We start from the raw sequence: 18,718 nt of genomic DNA on the forward strand, positions 1-18,718 counted from the left end.
GTGGATCATTTTCAGCACTGCAGTGACACTAACATGATGGTGGTGTGTTAGTGTGTGTTGTGCTGGTATGAGTGGACACTCCTACCTGCTATACTACTGCTATTAGACACTCCTACCTAGTTGGTCCACCTTGTAGATGTAAAGTCAGAGACGATCGCTCATCTATTGCTGCTGTTTGAGTTGGTCATCTTCTAGACCTTCATCAGTGGTCACAGGGCGCTGTTGGCTGGATATTTTTGGTTGGTGGACTATTCTCAGTCCAGCAGTGATAGTGATAGTGCTGCTGTGTCTGATCCACTCATACCAGCACAACACACTAACACACCACCACCATGTCAGTGTCACTGCAGTGCTGAGAATGATCAACCACCTAAATGATACCTGATCAGTGGTGGTCCTGTGGGGCTCCTGACCATTGAAGAACAGCATGAAAGGGGGCTAAAACGTATGCAGAGAAACAGATGGACTACAGTCAGTAATTGTAGAACTACAAAGTGCTTCTATATGGTAAGTGGAGCTGATAAAATGGACAGTGAGTGTAGAAAAAAGGAGGTGGTTTAAATGTTATGGCTGATCAGTGTTTATTAGGATTTTAACATCATGTTTTACACGCTTTGGTTACATTCATGACAGGACAGGTAGTTAATGGTTACACAAGATTCATCAGTTCAAATTTAATGTCAAACACAGTCATGGACAATTCTATATCTCTAATTCGCCTCACTTGCATGTTTTTGGACTGTGGGAGGGAACTGGATTTCCCAGCAGAAACCTACGCAGACACGGGAAGAACATGCAAACTTCGCACAGAAAGGACCTAGCACCTTCTTGCTGTGAGGCGACAGTGCTACCCAGCCAGCCACCCTAATACTATCTGCACTAAGAGATGATGTACACATGATTGTTTAATTGTGGATAGAATAGTACTGTAGGTAGGAAGAATATCAGTGAACAGATTGTCAGCAATCCAGCATGTGTACAATTATGTCACTCAAAATGAAGTGTTATAAAAAAACTATAAAACAAGTTACAGGTGTGTTAGGTAGAATTTAGTACTGTCAAGGTTAAGGTTAAATCCTTGACATTATGAGGTAAAAAATAAACAAATATGACAGTCCTTTACATGCTGTTTATCAAATTCAAAACTGGCTGCTGTGTTTTTTACAGTGGCCACAACTATAAAATTAGCTGGATTTTTTGGAGTGCTGCAGAGATGCAGTCTTTCCAACAGGTTTCAAAAAAAGCCTGTTCCAGCTTTTTTCTTTGTCTGTCTAAATAAAAAAATGTAAATTCCTGTATGTGCATTTTCCAGTCAAATTTGTGATTTATTCATTTTCAGTTATTTATATTTTTAAATTGATATTTTATGACAAGACTGCTATTACATGTCTCTTACAAAATATGTTTCCGACACAAGACACAGCTTGTTTTTGACCTAGGGTTACTGAGCCTGCATCATATCTTTGACATCTTCAATTAGATTGTTACAATGAAAATATGGGATATTTTATCAGGATAACCAAATTTAAAAGGCACTTTACTTATAAACCAGAGGTTACTAAAACTTTGAAACTGAACGCTGCAGGTATAAAGGATTTTATTATACTTATTCACTTGGCATCTTCCGCAAAAAGTCATTTAATTGCACAAAATAAAAAGATAGTATTTGATTTGTCCAATCTGTACACCTGAAAACCAACCCGACACATTTGCTCTACATACATCAATCAAGGACCAAGAGATCAGTTCTGTGTGCTCAGTTACAGGGGCCAATTTATTAAAAACAAATGATCAAATGATATGCATTGGATGCTACTACAAAATTCTTGATTATTAAAACCTAAAACTAAGCTACTGAAAAAATGTTTTCTTTAAGCTTACAAAAATGGGTCAGTAGAGTGCTGTTTTATGTAAAGGATGCATTTAAGATTTTGTATAAATTCTGTCTATACAGTTTATTTGATATGCCAAAGTAAAAGACACATTTTGCATAATAAAAGAATCCATCTGTCTGTTAATAAGCAAACACAAGCCATCCTTTTGCACCATTTTAACAAGGATGTTTGAGATTAATTAAGAGTATTTATGTACAAATGTTTTATATATCATTTAAAAAAAAAAAAATCTCTGTCCACATTTGGGAATAATACAGTGTGTTTATAGATGAGGCCCCAGCTTCTGTTTTACCAATGTGGATTAAATACCAGTGTAACAGGCCGCTCAGGTGGCGCAGCAGTAAAAACACACACTGGAACCAGAGCTGGGATCTCGAATACATTGTATCGAATCTCAGCTCTGCCTGTCGGCTGAGGATGAGCAGCCACATGAACAATGATTGGCCTGTTGTTCAGATGGGCGGGACTAAGCCGAATGGGGTCTCTCTCTCTCTCTCTCTCTCATGACTGGTGCAATTGTGACCTCTGTTGGCTGACTGGTGGCACCTGCACAGAGATGAGAAAAGAGTGCTCTTAGGGTGTGTCTCTCCGTACACAACGCTGAGCTGCACTGCACTCGTCAAAGTGTAGGTGATAAGATGCATATGGCATGCTGCCCACGTGTCGGAGGGGGTGTGGGTTGGCTTTGTTCTCCTCAATCAGAGCAGGGATCAGCATTGGTGGAGAGGAGGCATGATGCAATCGGGCAATTGGACGTGCTGAAAAGGGAAAAAAAAGGAGAGAAAATGCATAAAGAACAGAGAGTCTGAAAGTAAACTTTAAAAACAATGTCGTCTAGAAACAAAAAACCAAAAATAAAAAAGGATTGAACAACAATTCAGTAGCTCCTCTGTGCTATTTTTCTGGTTGAAATTTTGGATCAGTTGCTCCAGCAATAAAACTGCAGACAGACCGAGGTGCTCAGTTCAGCCACACAGTATTAAGCCGTGTCTGGCTCTTGATGCTAGTGTCCATTTTCAGAACTTCTCTGATGGCCATGGTAGCATACGTAGAGGATGGGAGGGAGAAATCCATCTTCAGAGCCCTGTATTTACCCTCTAGACCAGGGCAAAGGGTTAGAGAGGAAAACATGAGTATAATGCAATACATACTAAGCAATACAAAAACAATGACCCTATTGCTGACTTTTCTGTATTTATAATTCACCTGAACTAAAACTATGCATTATCTGACCAGTAAATACTCACTCACTTTCTTAACTGCTTATCCAGTTAGAGTAGCGGCCAACCAGTAAATAACTGTGCTCAGTTCAATTTAAAAAGCTGAGCTAACAGTTATTAAGAGCAGTTATTAAGAGCTGCTAGTGCACATATGCCACAAAGACAAAGCCAGTGGTGAATTTTGACACATTTGACACACAAGTACTGATGTTGCTTGTACGTTGGGTATTTTGTACCATACATTTAATGATATAATTACTAACCTGTAAGATACACTGGTGCTGGTTTGTTTTCCAGTTTCTGGACATCTGTGTGGATCAGAGGTACTGTGTTGTCATTATAGTTGATCACCTCCCTATTAAATATGACAGGAGAAAGACAGACAGCAAGTTAACAACAAGTAAAGTAAAATAAGAAAAACAACTATAAAAGCTACAAAAACACAGCCTGGTAAAGCATTTTAACCATCCCACTAACCAGCTGACATCACTGGGCCGGATGAGGATGCGGCGATATGCTCCAGCGAGCGAATAATCTCGCACTTTGTGTCTCATGTTATCAATGTCCAGGTTATCGGCTGCCAGCATGTCTTTGTACCCCTTTCCCACTGCCACACACAGCATACAGAACAGTGTTTAAGTAAGTTAGAAATCTGAACTCATACATTTGAAATAACTATAGTAGGATCCGGAAAATATGGCTTCTATAAAAAAAGTGGCAAATAAAAGGATATAGGCAAGTTCTGACTAACCCTCATGTGTAGGGTAAATTACATCAAATCCAGGTAGCGGCATCACAACATCATGAATGGGCTGCTTCTCGGCTTCTTCAGCAGACAGTATGTGAGCACTGCCTGAGAGACAAAAAAATACTACATTATCACCACATCATCACTGCACGAAGCACTGTTGCAAGTTTTCTTGTTGGGGGCCAGATTGAGTAATAATTATGCAAACACAGGCCACAGACTCATTGTAATAAAACAAATAAAAATATACCCGTTTTATTAATACTAATTATTCATCTATGACAACGTAATTGGCAATTAATACGCTGCCAATTTCACTTACCAGTTTATAATCCGATTGGGAAAATTATTATTATTAATTTTCTTTCACGGCTTCTGACCAAGGGCGCGCCTATACTTTACACCACGTAGATATATGGTTCTCCTGTATAGACACAAAAGGCAGGCACCAACCCATGTATTTTAGAATTTCTTGGATGGCTCATTTTAAATGGGCCCCTCGGACATAGCCAATCATGTCTGTGTATAAGCCCAACCAGCTGACAAAACCTCTGAGATTCGAACCCTGGATCTCTACACCTGTGGGCTAGTGTATTTTACCGCTGCACCCGAGCACCCAAGAAAAAAAAGTAGAATTAACCCGTTATTACAAAAATACAATTCTTTGCCCCCTACATTTGTTATACTGAGAAAATATAGATAATTAATTAAAATGAATATTACCATTACAATTTTAATCAGCTATAGTTACAGCTAAAGAAGCAGAGAACAGAGAGCCATATTGTGATGTACTATTGCTCACTTCTATATTAAATCAGATTAAAAGAACCATACCTCCTTTGAGTACCAAGTCCCCTTCTACAGCTTTAAGGCCATAGGCTTCAACTCTCCTACTGACCATGGTGTTCCACACAAAGCTCTGGTAGCTGTGGATGTACATGAGCCTGTTGTTGCGAGGAATCTGAAATAGACAGAAGAAACTGCATTTAGGAAGCAATAATAAGCATTTTGTATGTATGGATTGGTATGCCATCAGTAACAGGCTCTGGTTAGCCCTAGCAAATTATATTAGGACCCATTATTTATTCTGGATCATGTATAAATTGAAATACTATTTTTTTTACTAAACAGGAGCTAGTTTGCACCAGCATGGCACAGTGGCAAAGTGAGCAGTGCTGTAGCCTCACTCCAAGAAGAGCCTGGGTTCTTCTGTTTGGAGTTTGCATGTTCTTCCTGTGTCCATCTGGGTTTCTCCAGGTGCTCTGGTTACGTCCCATAAGTCCAAAGACATGCAGTCAGGCCAACTGGAGCTACTAAAAATTGTCCTAAGTGTGAGTGTGTGTGCATGAATGTGTGTGTGTGTGTGTGTTTGTGTTTGCCCTGTGATAGACTGGCGACCTGTCCAGGGAGTTTCCTACCTTTAGCCCAATGAATCAGACCCACCATGACCCCCAAACACGATAAAGCGGTGGATAAACAGACAATGAATGAATGAAAGCAGACAGTAAATGAATGAATAATCTGCAACACAAACTTCAGTTCCTAGAATATCTTAATGGATAATTCACCATTTATTATGCTTACCAGCCCAAAAGCTGTAATAATGTTGTTTTTGCCGAACTTTGAAAGGCCTCTAAGGAGCTGTCCTTCTACACAACGCTTCACTGGTAGCTTCCTCAGTGCTGCCTCAGGATCCCGAGTCTGTGCCCACTCTTCTCTACACTTCACCAGATAGCCCTTCTCAGCTAGTGTGGGTCATTGAGAGAGGGTTGATGATGAGAGAGTAGAAGAGATTTCCGTAAAATAGAGACAGAAAGAAAGAGAAACAGAAAGAGATAAAGTTAAGTATTGGATTTTATTCCCTGAAAACACACATCTTTACATAAACAGTAAAATATCTATAAAGCACATCTTAAGCACCTACCCCCAGGCCTTGGTTTCAGGATGAGGTCCATTACCTCAGTCCAGTTGTTCTGCAGAATGGCCCTTTAATTAAAAAGCAATGTAAATTGTTTTCAGATATATAGACAATGACAGGAATTGTGAGTAAGCATTTGTAGGGGTGTTCTTATCCGTTCAAATATTTACCTGCCAACCTGGTGTGTTGGGACAGCTGTGGTCCCAAAACGCTGCATGCCATAGTAGTTGATAAAGCCTGTGTCCCTGAGTGATGTCATGGCCTGTTCTACTTGCTCATCTGAGCCAGAGATGTTCCTGAAGATACAGCAAACATGACAGAGAAGCTGGTATACATATACAAACTCACACATTATGATCAATATTACCATACTGCACATTCAGTTGTACATGTATTTACTACATATTTAACTTCTACATGCTTAAACTTAAATAACAGAAAACACACATTGCTAGTTATAAAACGATCTGACTGTCATTTCAAACAAATACCAAGATGACACTACTTCCAACACATCAGATCTCCAGTGGTGGGGAGAAACAATCTATTTTGGCCTAAATAAAGTCAAAGTACATTTTGCTTATATGTAAAAATAAATAATCTGAACAGATAAAATTCCTGTTTATATATACATATACATTGCAATAAGATTATTTTCCCCCATATCCCAGCTTGCTTGGAAGCTAAGGTCAGAGTTTGTTACCATGATTTTAAGGCTGTAGTTAAAAAATAATAATAATACTAATACAAGCCCAGGAGCCAAATACTGTCTTTAGTACATTACAATGAAGAACATCCTTGATAAAGAGTGCACTTACCTGAGTACCACAGTGAAATGGTTCCCCTGCAGCTCCCCCAGTTTTAAAGGGTGCTTTTTATAGCTGAAATTCCCCAGTTTGAAGTTCATCAGGCACTTATTGAGGTGAGCTAATCTTACTGCGCTGATTCTGAAAAAAAAATACAGTAAATACTTTTTAAAATGACAGTTTTACAAACACATACACCGGACCCTAATTAAACCTCATTTATATGAAACCTGTCTTACACAATTCAGGTGAAGCAAAGTATTAAGCCTATATTAAGCCCAAAATAAATGCAGTTAGCTGTCAAACGGCATAAAGGGAACCCCAGGTCCTTAGTAGATTGACCTATTTAACTTCTTTAAGTTTGTAATGTAATGTATGCATTAATATGGCAGTGATGTAACAGTGTGACAAGACCACAGTTTTACAGTATCACAATATTTGATCATTTAAAATTACAGAACCTTATAAAGAAAAACTTTACAATGACTATCCTTGGATACTATTTTTTTTTAAATGTATTATTAAAATATTTGTACTTTTTATTGTTGTAGTAAGTTTTCAAGTCTAACATACAGTGCAGTCTCACTTTGTATATATTCTTATGCAACAAAGGATGCTGTTAAATCATAGACCGTGACTAAACAAAAATGTAGGATGTGAAAGATCACACAGCCTCAGTAGCAAATAGGTGCTAAGTCGCTGGTTAACAACAGATGATTTAAATTAAAGCATTTCGCTTTTATTAAGCCACAAATCTGCCACAAACAGAAAACCATCTAAAAAAAAATACCAAATGTAATAAATTCCTGTATGTGCTTTACTCTTCTTTAATTATTACTTTATCCTGCCCACCAGGGTAAACATTAACATCTGTGTATGAGTAATTTAAAATCAAACTTTAATCTTTCAACCTATTGATTCCTCCTATCGAGTCCTAAATGTGCAGTAATGATATTGCTTTACCCATAATACAAGTACTATTTGGACAAAGTAATCACACTTACCTTAGCACAGCAATCTCCTGAACTGTGATGGCTCTCTTGTCTTTAGTGCCCATGTAGGAAAAGACGTTGGGTCGGACCCTATAGACATAAAAAAACATGGTAAGGAAAGACACCATATTCATATTTTCCAGATTACTTTCAGCACTTTATCAGGTACACTCGTACACCTGCTCAAAGCTATATACATTTCAATCTAAAATAGATTTATAAAAAATCTAAATACAGAAACCTACATGCACTGTGATACCCACAGGAAATTTAGAGGTGAGCACAAATGGAGTTTCTTAGACTAACCAAAGATGAGGTTAGAACCCCTGGTGCTGTGCAACCCCTCGTTATAATGTACAATCAATTTTGCTTACTAAATAGTTGTTGTGATTGATTTGCATACAATAACCCAGTTTTAATCCATACTCAAGCATCCACATCCAATCATATAAAGATATCAGTAGGTTAAGTATTACTGCTGGTGTGAGTGTAGGGTTGCAAATTCTTATAAAAACCACACTAGGACTGCTAAGGAAGGTTGGATAAGACCTTCTTGGAGGAGGCTGGGCAGCCCAAGCCATTAAGTCTTTACTTTCATACTTTGTTACATAGCAGAGGTTTCATATTTCACTAAGACATAAAAAACTGCACACATTTCCACAGAGCAGTTGTGAAATTATCTTAAAATGATAAGAATCTGTAATAAGAATCTAAAATAAAGATGTAATGTAATGAAAAAGTGATGAAATGCTTACAGAATTTATGACTCAGAGCAAAACTCTATTTCTGCAGATGCACCTCATCTTTTAATCAGTACTAAATACTGTATATACATAAATACTGATTACAGAACAAATCATATATTTATTATATTAGTAATTAATCTTGTATATATAATGAGATATTGTATAAATACAGGAATGAAAACAGACCTGAGAAATTTTGAAAGAACATTTATGGCATCCATGGTATCTTTATTCTCCTTGTAGAGGACAAAATGGCAGAAGCTACCACGGTTCTTGGGCCAAGAATGTTTTCTTGGGGCTTTCAAAAAAAGACAGAAGAAAATGTGATACTGGTACAATAAAAAACAAACATAGTAATACCTCAGACAGTCAGATCTCAATTCTTCTTGAATCAAAATTCAGCAAATTAAATTGATTCCTTGATTCCCCCAACCCCTCTCATGGAGTTGAGTGGAGGTAAGGTTCTTACCTGCTGCTGTTCGAACTTCTGTCCAAGAAAGAGGAGCAACAGAAGGACAAAAAAGTGTTACTAAGATTGATCATGGATCAGGTGGAGAACCTCGAGATGGGGCATGAGTTGCATGCAGGAGACAATGTGGTAGGAGATTTTAGTATTGCAGGAGGCCCAAACTGAATGTTAACCTGGCTAGTTTTGAGCTGTTATTTTTAGGCTTCTAGAGTGAGGGGTTAAAGTCGAGGGAATCATGACGGGGAACTTGGTTTAAAGGTATATGAAAACAAAGTTTTACTAGAGCTGTACTTAAGTTTTAAAGGTTTGACTGTATTCCAAACTGCACTACATTATATTAAATAGTATGTCAAATTGGTGCAGTACCAATGGTATAGATACACAAGATGTAGCACATAAAATGTGGCTTTGGACTCACTAATGGATTAATCGTTAAGGATGTAAGATATCTCCAAGCCAGGACAAGATTTATCATTTATAAAGCAATTTATAAAGCAGTTTTAATTGTGTTTAAACAGTGTTTTTAGATGTGACAGTAGTAGATGATTTTTTTTAAATGCTAAAAGTTTAAGTAGATCAGTGTTTTAATTTCTGAATGGCTGTTGCGGATGAGTTGTAGATCAGTGGCACATGTTAATGATGTCATCAAGTGTGAGGGGCAATAAAGGGCGCTCTGTCGGAACGTATCTTTGTGTGTTATTTGTTTTACACACAAACAATAGCCTTATTTACATTAAGCAAGAGTATCGGATCGGATTACATGTTTTTTTCCTTTTGATATCCGATCCAGTGATTTGGGCCACAATTGGGCCAAAAACATTTATAAATGTTTCTGATTTAGTGATTCTTAGTGATTTGAGCGATTACAGTGAAATAACTGTATTATTTTGCTCATAAAAAAGTTTAATGGTGCTTGGTAAAGCAGCAGGCTATTTAGCCCAACACTGCCAAGAATGTGAAAATCACCTTCTTGTCACTGCAACCGCGACATAAGCAGCAGTGGACTACAGAAAGAGAAGCGTGGCAATACATGCTGAGACTTCCCTTCGAGACACTGGCTGGTGTAAATATGGGCCGGCAACTTCACTCATCAGGGGAAGCATGTGTTAGCCTTGCAGACTCATCTGCCAGTAAAGCTGTTGTGTAAGCTATGGTGCTTGCTTTAAAGAACAATGCTTTGTGGTCCATTAGCCAGCCTAATGTAAGTGCCCATTTAACCATACAAATTCCAAATGTCTAATAAAAAATGTTGTCCTTTATATCACAAACAGAGAACAGGCTGATGCAAATAAAGCTTCCTCAACAAATATGAGAAAGATCTTCAGAAGCAGCTGATATCAGATAAAAAGACATTTAGTTTCTACAGTGTGCAAGTGTATCAAGTTTGTGTATCAAGGCTTATCAGACCAGTCCTGCTCCTTTAAAGAAGAATCTTCTAAGTGATATCACCATCAGTCACAGCGAGTGGCTTCTGCAACCAGCAGTTGCTACTTTTTAACAGTATTTAAAAAACAATTTAGCTCATCTGGCAATTTGTAATTGATCTTGATACAAATGTCAAGCTCAGTTAAGTCTGCTTTTTAAGACTTTTGCCATGAGCTCTGGTCAAGTCAACTTGGAAAGTGTCCTCACAGAACATTTATCTTAACAACTATTAAAATAGATTTGCTACTTTACCACTGCGGTTTGTCGATTTTACATCTCATGTCATCTGAACATTTGCCGAACAAAGTGGTATAAACTTTTGTAGTACATGAATTCAATACACTTAAGAGATTTTTTTACAATATTAGATCAAGTTAATCATTTGTATAGATTAGTCTATCCAGAGTGCTTTCTGTCCTTTCTTTTGATTATTTTATTAATAAGTTCAATTACTGGTAATACACCCATAGTGGTTGTGCAACCATGCTATTTGACATCCACGGAGTTTGATTGTGTAATCATGCCATGAGACATACCATATTTCAGAAATATGCACAGATGTATCAATCATGTGTGTTCATGCATCTGTACATGCCAAATTAGTATTCATTCTAGCTACTAAATGAAACATGCAATACATGAAGAGACTGAGAAATGACCAGAAGAATGAAATGCACAGCATGTAAATGACTTTCTATAGAAATGCAGTTATTTGTCCTGCTATTAATTCTGACAAAGACTGACAAAGAAGAAGAGAGAAAAAGTGATGGTTTGTATGAATAGATCATCAGGCTTTGCTCACTACCTGCTAATGCTTTCTTCCCTGCTGCATGGTATGCCACTATGAACTTTTTGCCCTCTCTTTCCTCAGTTTTGGTCTCCAGTCCAGGGTACAGAGTCTTCACTGCTTTATGGAGCGCAGTACGTTTCTCCTTGGAATCTTCCTCCACCTGTGTGGACAAACACATTACAGATTACCAGTTAGTGGTGGGAGGATCAGATGGACTGTCTAGTTCCTGTGAGTCTGTAGCCTTAGATTTTTCTTCCAAACTGACAGAAATAAAATCCAAAGTAGTTATTCTGCTTCAAACTTGATTGTGTTTTGTCCTGGCCTTTGTCCTCTGACATATCTCTCATTGACAGACTATATCTGACTGCAGAACTACCAACTACTGGATGTTTTTCACACTATTTTGATAAAATTCTACATGCTGGGAGATTAGATGTTACTGATAACCTCAAACCAGCCCCTCTGTTAGCAAGTCACTCACACACACACAAAATGATGTTTTAGGTGAACATAAGTTTTTCACCAGTCTGTAAATAAGCAGATACACTTATATATGCATGTGTAAATTCTATTTAATCTAAACTTTGTCCACATTACAAACAGGTAACAGCTAAACATTGCAGCTAATCAAATAAGAATTTTCGAACTATTTGAGAACCATTTCTCAAACTGACTGTGCACTTATAACTCACCTCAATAGCCACGTTTCCCTCCTTGTTTTTAAAGAGTTGCAGATCACTGAGCTGTTGTTTCTGCTCTTCTGTCAGAGCCTGGCACTCAACTGGCTCTTCAGATACTTCCTACCACAGAAAAAAAAGGAGAGAGTGATAATACAGAATGCAGACAGATACAGGCACATTTAATGAGTTGAACTAAACCAGAATATTGTGTAACCTGCACTAGATCTCTGAGAGGAAGATCATGGCTAGGTTAGTTTTGATTCTGCAGATGCAGATATCTTACCTCTGTTTCCACAGGTACACTGAGGTCATCAAGCTGCACAATCTTTCCCTCTTTGTTTATTTCATGAACCACAAAATCAGAGTACCTGATTATACAGAAAAAAAATTTGTTTTATTTAAACACTGATAATTATTTCATCTCCATATGCAATGTAAAGTTACAAATATGTGACCATGTTATACTTCTTTAATATTTATCATCCATTTAGTTGTAGGGGTTTCCAATCTTTATTTAACCTTTGTCACTTTTCAGTTACAAGGACAAAGTTAACCAGATTTTTATGTTTTTTACTTGCAATAACCAATTTTAATTATACTTATTTTACATAGCCACTGTAATAACCACAGACCCATAGAGGTTTACACACACCTGCGTGGAAATCTTTTCCTATTAAGAGGGATTAGCATCGGTCCACTACTTACTAGGGTTTTGGTTGGGCACAGCAGTGACAGGTAAATAGTAGTGGCAGGTAGGGGTGAGCAATATTGTCAAAATGCATGGTATAACATGGTATTCATACTGTCACAGTAACATTGGCAATTTTCCTTTTTCTGTTGTTGTTCTGCTTGTGGTAAGTTTAAATGATATGATTTTCATTAGAAAGTTAGATTTTGTTGACATGAGGTCCTGTATAAACAATACCGTAATCTTGTTTCTCTGTTTCTTTTCTCTTGCATGGAAACGATTTAAGAAAGTCCCACCCAGGACACAGTGCACTGGGACACTGATCCATTTATGTGTATGTGTAAAAAGTGTATAACGTAGCTGTTTAACACAGTCTACATAAAACTCCACAAGAGTCATGTAGACAGAAACTTAATTTTATGCAGAACAACAAAGGTTTGTATCAGCAAGGTGTAGAAACATTGTAGGCAATAAGCATTTAGCACAACAAACATCTAACAATCATGTCAGTGTTGAACCATGAATGAATGGATGATACAGTTAATGGTTGGACTGATAATGGAATGACCACACAAAGCAACTATCCATAATGTCTGCTAATGCCAAGTTCACACTACACGACTTTCCAAGTCGTCAGGTCGCTGTACAGTTCACACTACACGACTGAATCTCTTGCACCCGGGAGTCCTTCAGTCGGTGTATATTTCACACTACACGACTGATCGGCGATAGTGGGTTTCACACTACACGATCCATCACCAACTGGAATCGCAGGCGAGCTTCTCTGGTCTCCTTTTTTTCTTCTTTTAAACAAAAACACACATGAGAAGTGACGAGGGTTTTAATGACACCACGTCCAAAAATGCACGTCAACAAGTAGCGAGTGATCAAAGTGTTTGTGGTCTGATGTGCAGCGTAAAATCAAAGAGGAAAAATAAATGAATCTGAGTGGATTTGGCAACACAAACAGTATATGGCTTGTTCTGCAGTAAAGTGGATGTTAATTAATAATTTTGTAATGCAGCGTGGATGTTTTGTAGAGGACGATCAAATCAGAAATACTACGTGTGTGTGCCGGTGTATCCTGATATAAACTATATCCTCTTCTGCATTTCCCCTCACACCGTATCCTGTGTTCTCATTGGCTGGTCGACATGTCACTCATTCCCAGTTGCCCATCTGAGATCAGATATCTGACGTGCTAGAAAACTCGATCCGGTCGCCGAGCGGTCGGGTCGAGTTGTTGGATAGTTCACACATAGCGACTGAGAGCCGAGTTTTGATCGCCGAGTTGCTCCCGACCCGGAAAATCAATCGCCGACCAGTCGCCGAGCGAAAATCAGGGCAAAAATTGTGTAGTGTGAACTAGGCATAAGTGGTGATCCTATGGTGACCCTGTCCTATTAATAGACAAGCTAAAGTGCAACTGACATACCATGCCAAGAAAAAGGGCTTACAGACAGAAATGTATAATGTATGTACAATCATATGACAAAACATTCATACCATCCCCAAATAATGTGCATTAGTACACACTGTAAATATGAGGAATGTAGAATGAGGCTTTTCACACAAGGAATGTGAAAATTCAGTGGAAAAAAAACCACACAAACCTCTCTTTTAGAATTCCAGAAAATCCCTTATGTTCACTGACAAATTTGTGAATGCCTACATCCACTTCACTAAGACCATGCTTCATCATATCAGCAAAGCTCTCTCCCTCTTTGTCTTCATCCCCCAGATGCTCCCCTCCATCCTCTTCAATCTCCTCTTCCTCCTCACACTGTTCCTCTGTCTTTTTGTTGCCATGGCTGTCATTGCCTTCATCTTGAAGTTTGGTTCTCTTAGCAGTGTGTTCTGAATCCTCTTCTGGACATGCCCGCTTCTCCCCAGGTTGACTCAGCATAGCAAGAGTTTCCTTGTCCTCCATCGTTATAAATTTGCTGTTTGAGATAAAACAAAGACTTGATCAGGTTTATGTCACAGAATTCTAACACTGTTGTGAATAGAAAACAAAGGCAGTAATAATTCTGCTCAAAAGTGCAGCTGGGAGCCAACCGAAAATAAACCTTAATACTCAGAGCTTATATTGTTATTAAGAACAGTTAGAAATTAGGTCTAAGTGTACTGATTTTTCAGATAAAGCAGAAAGACGTCTAATTTTATATCCCCAAGTGTATTTAACATTTAAGATCATATACAGAAAGAGGCTTTTTACTCCATTTAACTTGAACTAATCCTTCAGCCCAAATTAGACTTGTTTGACTCATTTGTTTTATTGTTTATCAATGTGGTAAACAAAAAAAAAAAGACTACACTGAATAAAGTGTTAGTCACTTGAACATATATCCCACTCAAATAAGAATTCACAGACATTTGGTTCTGCAATGTGAGTAAATACTGAAGGGCCAGTAAAAGAAAAGCTTTAAGAAAATAATAGACTAATTGATATTGGCTGTAATACTTAAAACTAAACATAAGGCTATTACTCCACTTGATACACTATATTGCCAAAAGTATTCACTCACCCATCCAAATCATTAAATTCAGGTGTTACAATCACTTCCATGGCCACAGGTGTATAAAACCAAGCACCTAGGCATGCAGACTGCTTCTACAAACATTAGTGAAAGAATGGGTCGCTCTCAGGAGCTCAGTGAATTCCAGCGTGGTACCGTGATAGGATGCCACCTGTGCAACAAGTCCAGTCGTGAAATTTCCTCGCTACTAAATATTCCACAGTCGACTGTCAGTGCTATTATAACAAAGTGGAAGCGATTGGGAACGACAGCAACTCGGCCACAAAGTGGTAGGCCACGTAAAATGACAGAGCGGGGTCAGCGGATGCTGAGGCGCATAGTGCGCAGAGGTCGCCAACTTTCTGCAGAGTCGATCACTACAGACCTCCAAACTTTATGTGGCCTTCAGATTAGCTCAAGAACAGTGCGTAGAGAGCTTCATGGAATGGGTTTCCATGGCGGAGCAGCTGCATCCAAGCCTTACATCACCAAGCGCAATGCAAAGCGTCGGATGCAGTGGTGTAAAGCACGCCGCCACTGGATTCCCATAAACACACTCCTAAACCTTGTGGAAAGCCTTCCCAGAAGAGTTAAAGCTGTTATAGCTGCAAAGGGTGGGCCGACATCATATTAAACCCTATGGATTAAGAATGGGATGTCACTCAAGTTCATATGCGTGTAAAGGCAGACGAGCAAATACCTTTTGCAATATAGTGTAGGTCATCACAAAGACACACAAGTAAAGAATGTATGGAACACAGTGACATTTACTTAGTATTTGGCTGTTTAATCAATCTACTGAAGTAACTTACCAAATGGAGGAAAGCTTTTGAAAAGTCTTTGGATTTGTAGAAGAATGTTGGAAGATTTGCTGTGTAGCAGGGCAGTAACTGTGAGCAATACACCTAAAAGCAGAGACAAACCCAGTACAAGTGTTGCGTTGTGATCTGAAATCCAATTTTTATTTTGTTTTAAATGACTTGCATGCATTTTGACGATTGGATCTGGACAAATGGATCTTCAGTTTTCTTTAGTCATGGTTTTGGCAGAACCCAAAAGTCTCGCTGCATTTGATTTTTAAAACACAGATTTTACCCACATTGAAGCTTTTCTGGAAAAAAAAAAGCTTTACTTTTATCCAGCACTGCAGTGTATGTACAGTGCTAACATGAGGTAACTACAACAAATGGTAATGAGTCAAACAGCAGCTGAGCAAGGCGGCCTGACAATCATTTAATGCTGCTATGTAAAACAAGTTACAGATACGATCATACTGGTTTAACAGAACCAGTAAAACACAGTAAAACAAACACAGTAAAACAAACACAGTAAAACCCAGTAAAACACAGGCGCTGTACTAACAATATTGTGCTCACTTTAGCCACCTCAGTCCGGTAATCCTGAGTACCGCTACCAACATCAACTCCACACATACACACCAGCATGTGCTACACTCTCCGCTTTACTCCGGAAGTGTTTTAAAACCACGCCTCTTTCTACACTTTAAAATAACACTATTTTGATATAAAACTTACACAATACAACATTGCTAACAACGTCTTTTAAGTAAAAAAAAGAAACAAAGCATTACAACGTAAAATAACAAATCAAAGTAATCTATAAACCTAATGCTTTATTTTTATTTTGGATGACTTTCAAAGATTGTAGAAGCGTATTAAATTCCACTAAAAACAAGGGTAATTGGTCTGGAGCTTTACTTTATGAATAAAAAATGTGGCATATACGTAGAATAAAAAAATTGTCTATTTGTCTATTAGAATAATTATCTCCATGTGGGGGGGGGGGACTCCACGACATGAACTCAACCACAAGTAAAATTAAAATAACTAAAACTGTGCATAGAGCCAGGAATTTGGACTTGAAGTCTATTGTAGATTATTTTATGTAACACAAGGCAGACCACATGGACTTCTGAGTGAGTATTATATATATGTCCAATATATGAAATTTGTTGAGGGGCCCACTTTTTTTTTTTGCACTGGGGCCCATGAGCTCCTTGTTACGTCGCTGGATTGGATAGGCTTCTTAAGAACTTTTGCATTCTTAAAATGTGTGTACATAGAAAAATGCAGAAGATGGAATGTCAGCGTTAAATCATCTCACGACTCTGTGATGCCATGCTATCAAAGGTGTTTTAAGGGTTTTTTGTTACAGATTGGCTTATTGCTTTATTAACAAGGGTCTAATAAAACGAGCCTAGTAATATACATTACATTTTAAATCATCACGATTTAATTATACATTTATTTCCACTAACCCTCTCCCTCTGGGTCAGGGTTGCTGTGCCAATCTGTAACAAAAAACTCCCTTAAAACATTTTAACAATGTTTAATTCATAAATGTATTTATTGTGTATAAACTTACAATAAAGCATTCTTCCGCGACGCAATATAGTTCGATTAACAGTGTTGCTAGGCAACATGAGGGCGAAAATAACCTTAACTTTTTCTATTCAGTGGCGTATTAATATGGAATGATGTGAGGCGGTCATAGGTGTGCGTTTATCGGGGATTTTACAACGGCTTCGAACGCGGCTCAGCCAATCAGATTTTAGGACCGGAACTATCCGTTTCATAATTAAAATTCTACAGATGTGGACCGGTGCGCGCATGCTCAGTAGGACAGCTCGGTGTGGAGGATAAACCGACAGAACACTGGCCAACTGGAGGTTCCAACTGACAGCTCAAAACACGCACTGAAAAGTACCATGACAGCATTTGTCCACCAGGTGAAGCTGTGGCTCTACATTTCTGGTCAATTCGCCTTGCCCAGTATTGTATCATTTAAATCTAACCTCAAACTACTGCGTCTGAGGTGTGTGAAACCATTTTGACACATTTAATATATTGTCAGAAAATAAAATAAATTTAGTATGTACAGTATTACTTTCAATGAAAGCCCAAAGGCAGTTCAATTTAATGTAAATAAACGTTAAAAGTTACATAAAAGTACAATACATTTGCTATTACATAAAAGCTGTCGATTTAACGGTTCAACACTGGAGCAATCCGGTACAGCGGAATTTTGGTCGCTTGTGCCTTGACTGAGGGTTTATAGTGTTCATGCACTTTCAAGAAAAAATGACATTTTTAGAGCCAACTTTATTTTTTTGCTTTATTATTTCTTTTTTTTCACGTTTTTGTTTAAAAATTGTCAATACACTACAATTAGGCCTACATCATGTATACAAAAAAATTTTTATTTCACAATTTTCTTTAAGAATGGGGTTTGTAAGCTTTAATTTAAAATTAAAAGATTTTTTTGTTATTTATTTTCATTAACAGCTTTATCACGGTCAGAGTACGGTCCGTTTCCACAGGAAAAAAACTGGCACGAGGCAGGAATACTTTGGACAGGGCACAAATTCATTACTGGGCTTCAGCCATCCGACAACCCCCCCCCCTCCCCCCTTCCTTAAGAAATAGCCAATTATGTCTGTGTGGATGCCCAGCCGGCTAATAGCCCTGCTGAGATTTGTACCCAGATTTCAGTGGTGGTGGGCTAGTGTATTACATTGATTCTTAACCTGGGGCCGCAGCTTCCTAGGGGGCCTTAGTGAGCCTAGAGGGGCATTCCATTGCATTTAATTGAGAAGAGTAAAAAATCATCACACGTGATGGAATATTAAAAAACAGCCAATTAACATGTTATTTAGATCTGTGTTAAACTGCATAAAACCTATACGTTTGGTTTTTGAGAATGGACACAAAAGTGCAAAGATCAACAAACTGCGACTACGAAAGATTCTGATTTAGTTGTTCATGCAGATCATGATATTATTGTCATCCTTGCTGAAAGCAT

General features: G+C 38.1%; 2 protein-coding genes across 2 annotated transcripts in view; one reads left to right on the top strand and one right to left on the bottom strand.

Moving 5' to 3' along the window:
• Positions 1 to 573: 573 nt before the first annotated feature.
• Positions 574 to 16,330, bottom strand: pus7 (pseudouridine synthase 7). Its single transcript, XM_062992849.1, has 17 exons — positions 16,273 to 16,330; positions 15,709 to 15,801; positions 13,991 to 14,320; positions 11,973 to 12,057; positions 11,702 to 11,809; positions 11,025 to 11,169; positions 8,512 to 8,623; positions 7,592 to 7,669; positions 6,600 to 6,728; positions 5,952 to 6,077; positions 5,788 to 5,849; positions 5,448 to 5,608; positions 4,698 to 4,824; positions 3,867 to 3,968; positions 3,593 to 3,722; positions 3,379 to 3,470; positions 574 to 2,992 (listed from the first exon to the last, which is right to left on the bottom strand). Exons 1-17 carry the CDS (start codon positions 16,314 to 16,316, stop codon positions 2,856 to 2,858), a joined length of 2,061 nt encoding a protein of 686 aa, XP_062848919.1. The 5' UTR covers positions 16,317 to 16,330; the 3' UTR covers positions 574 to 2,855.
• Positions 16,331 to 16,814: 484 nt separating this feature from the next.
• srpk2 (SRSF protein kinase 2) overlaps positions 16,815 to 18,718 on the top strand; it is an 89,673-nt gene continuing 87,769 nt past the window's right edge. Inside the window, exon 1 of the mRNA XM_062992866.1 lies at positions 16,815 to 16,832. Coding sequence (XP_062848936.1) covers position 16,832 — 1 coding nt within the window. The 5' untranslated portion in view covers positions 16,815 to 16,831. The remainder of the gene's footprint in view (positions 16,833 to 18,718) is intronic.

This window comes from Trichomycterus rosablanca, chromosome 1 (assembly GCF_030014385.1).
Source record: "Trichomycterus rosablanca isolate fTriRos1 chromosome 1, fTriRos1.hap1, whole genome shotgun sequence".
In the NCBI taxonomy this organism is placed as follows: domain Eukaryota; kingdom Metazoa; phylum Chordata; class Actinopteri; order Siluriformes; family Trichomycteridae; genus Trichomycterus; species Trichomycterus rosablanca.

Excerpts from the sequence above, each read along its gene's own strand:
- pus7 (XM_062992849.1), bottom strand. The coding sequence starts at position 16,316 with ATGTTGGTAGCGGTACTCAGGATTACCGGACTGAGGTGGCTAAA. Across the intron at positions 5,609-5,787 it reads CCTGAAACCAAGGCCTGGGG|CTGAGAAGGGCTATCTGGTG; the intron begins GTAGGTGCTTAA and ends GACCCACACTAG. Across the intron at positions 4,825-5,447 it reads TTATTACAGCTTTTGGGCTG|ATTCCTCGCAACAACAGGCT; the intron begins GTAAGCATAATA and ends TGTCTATTTCAG.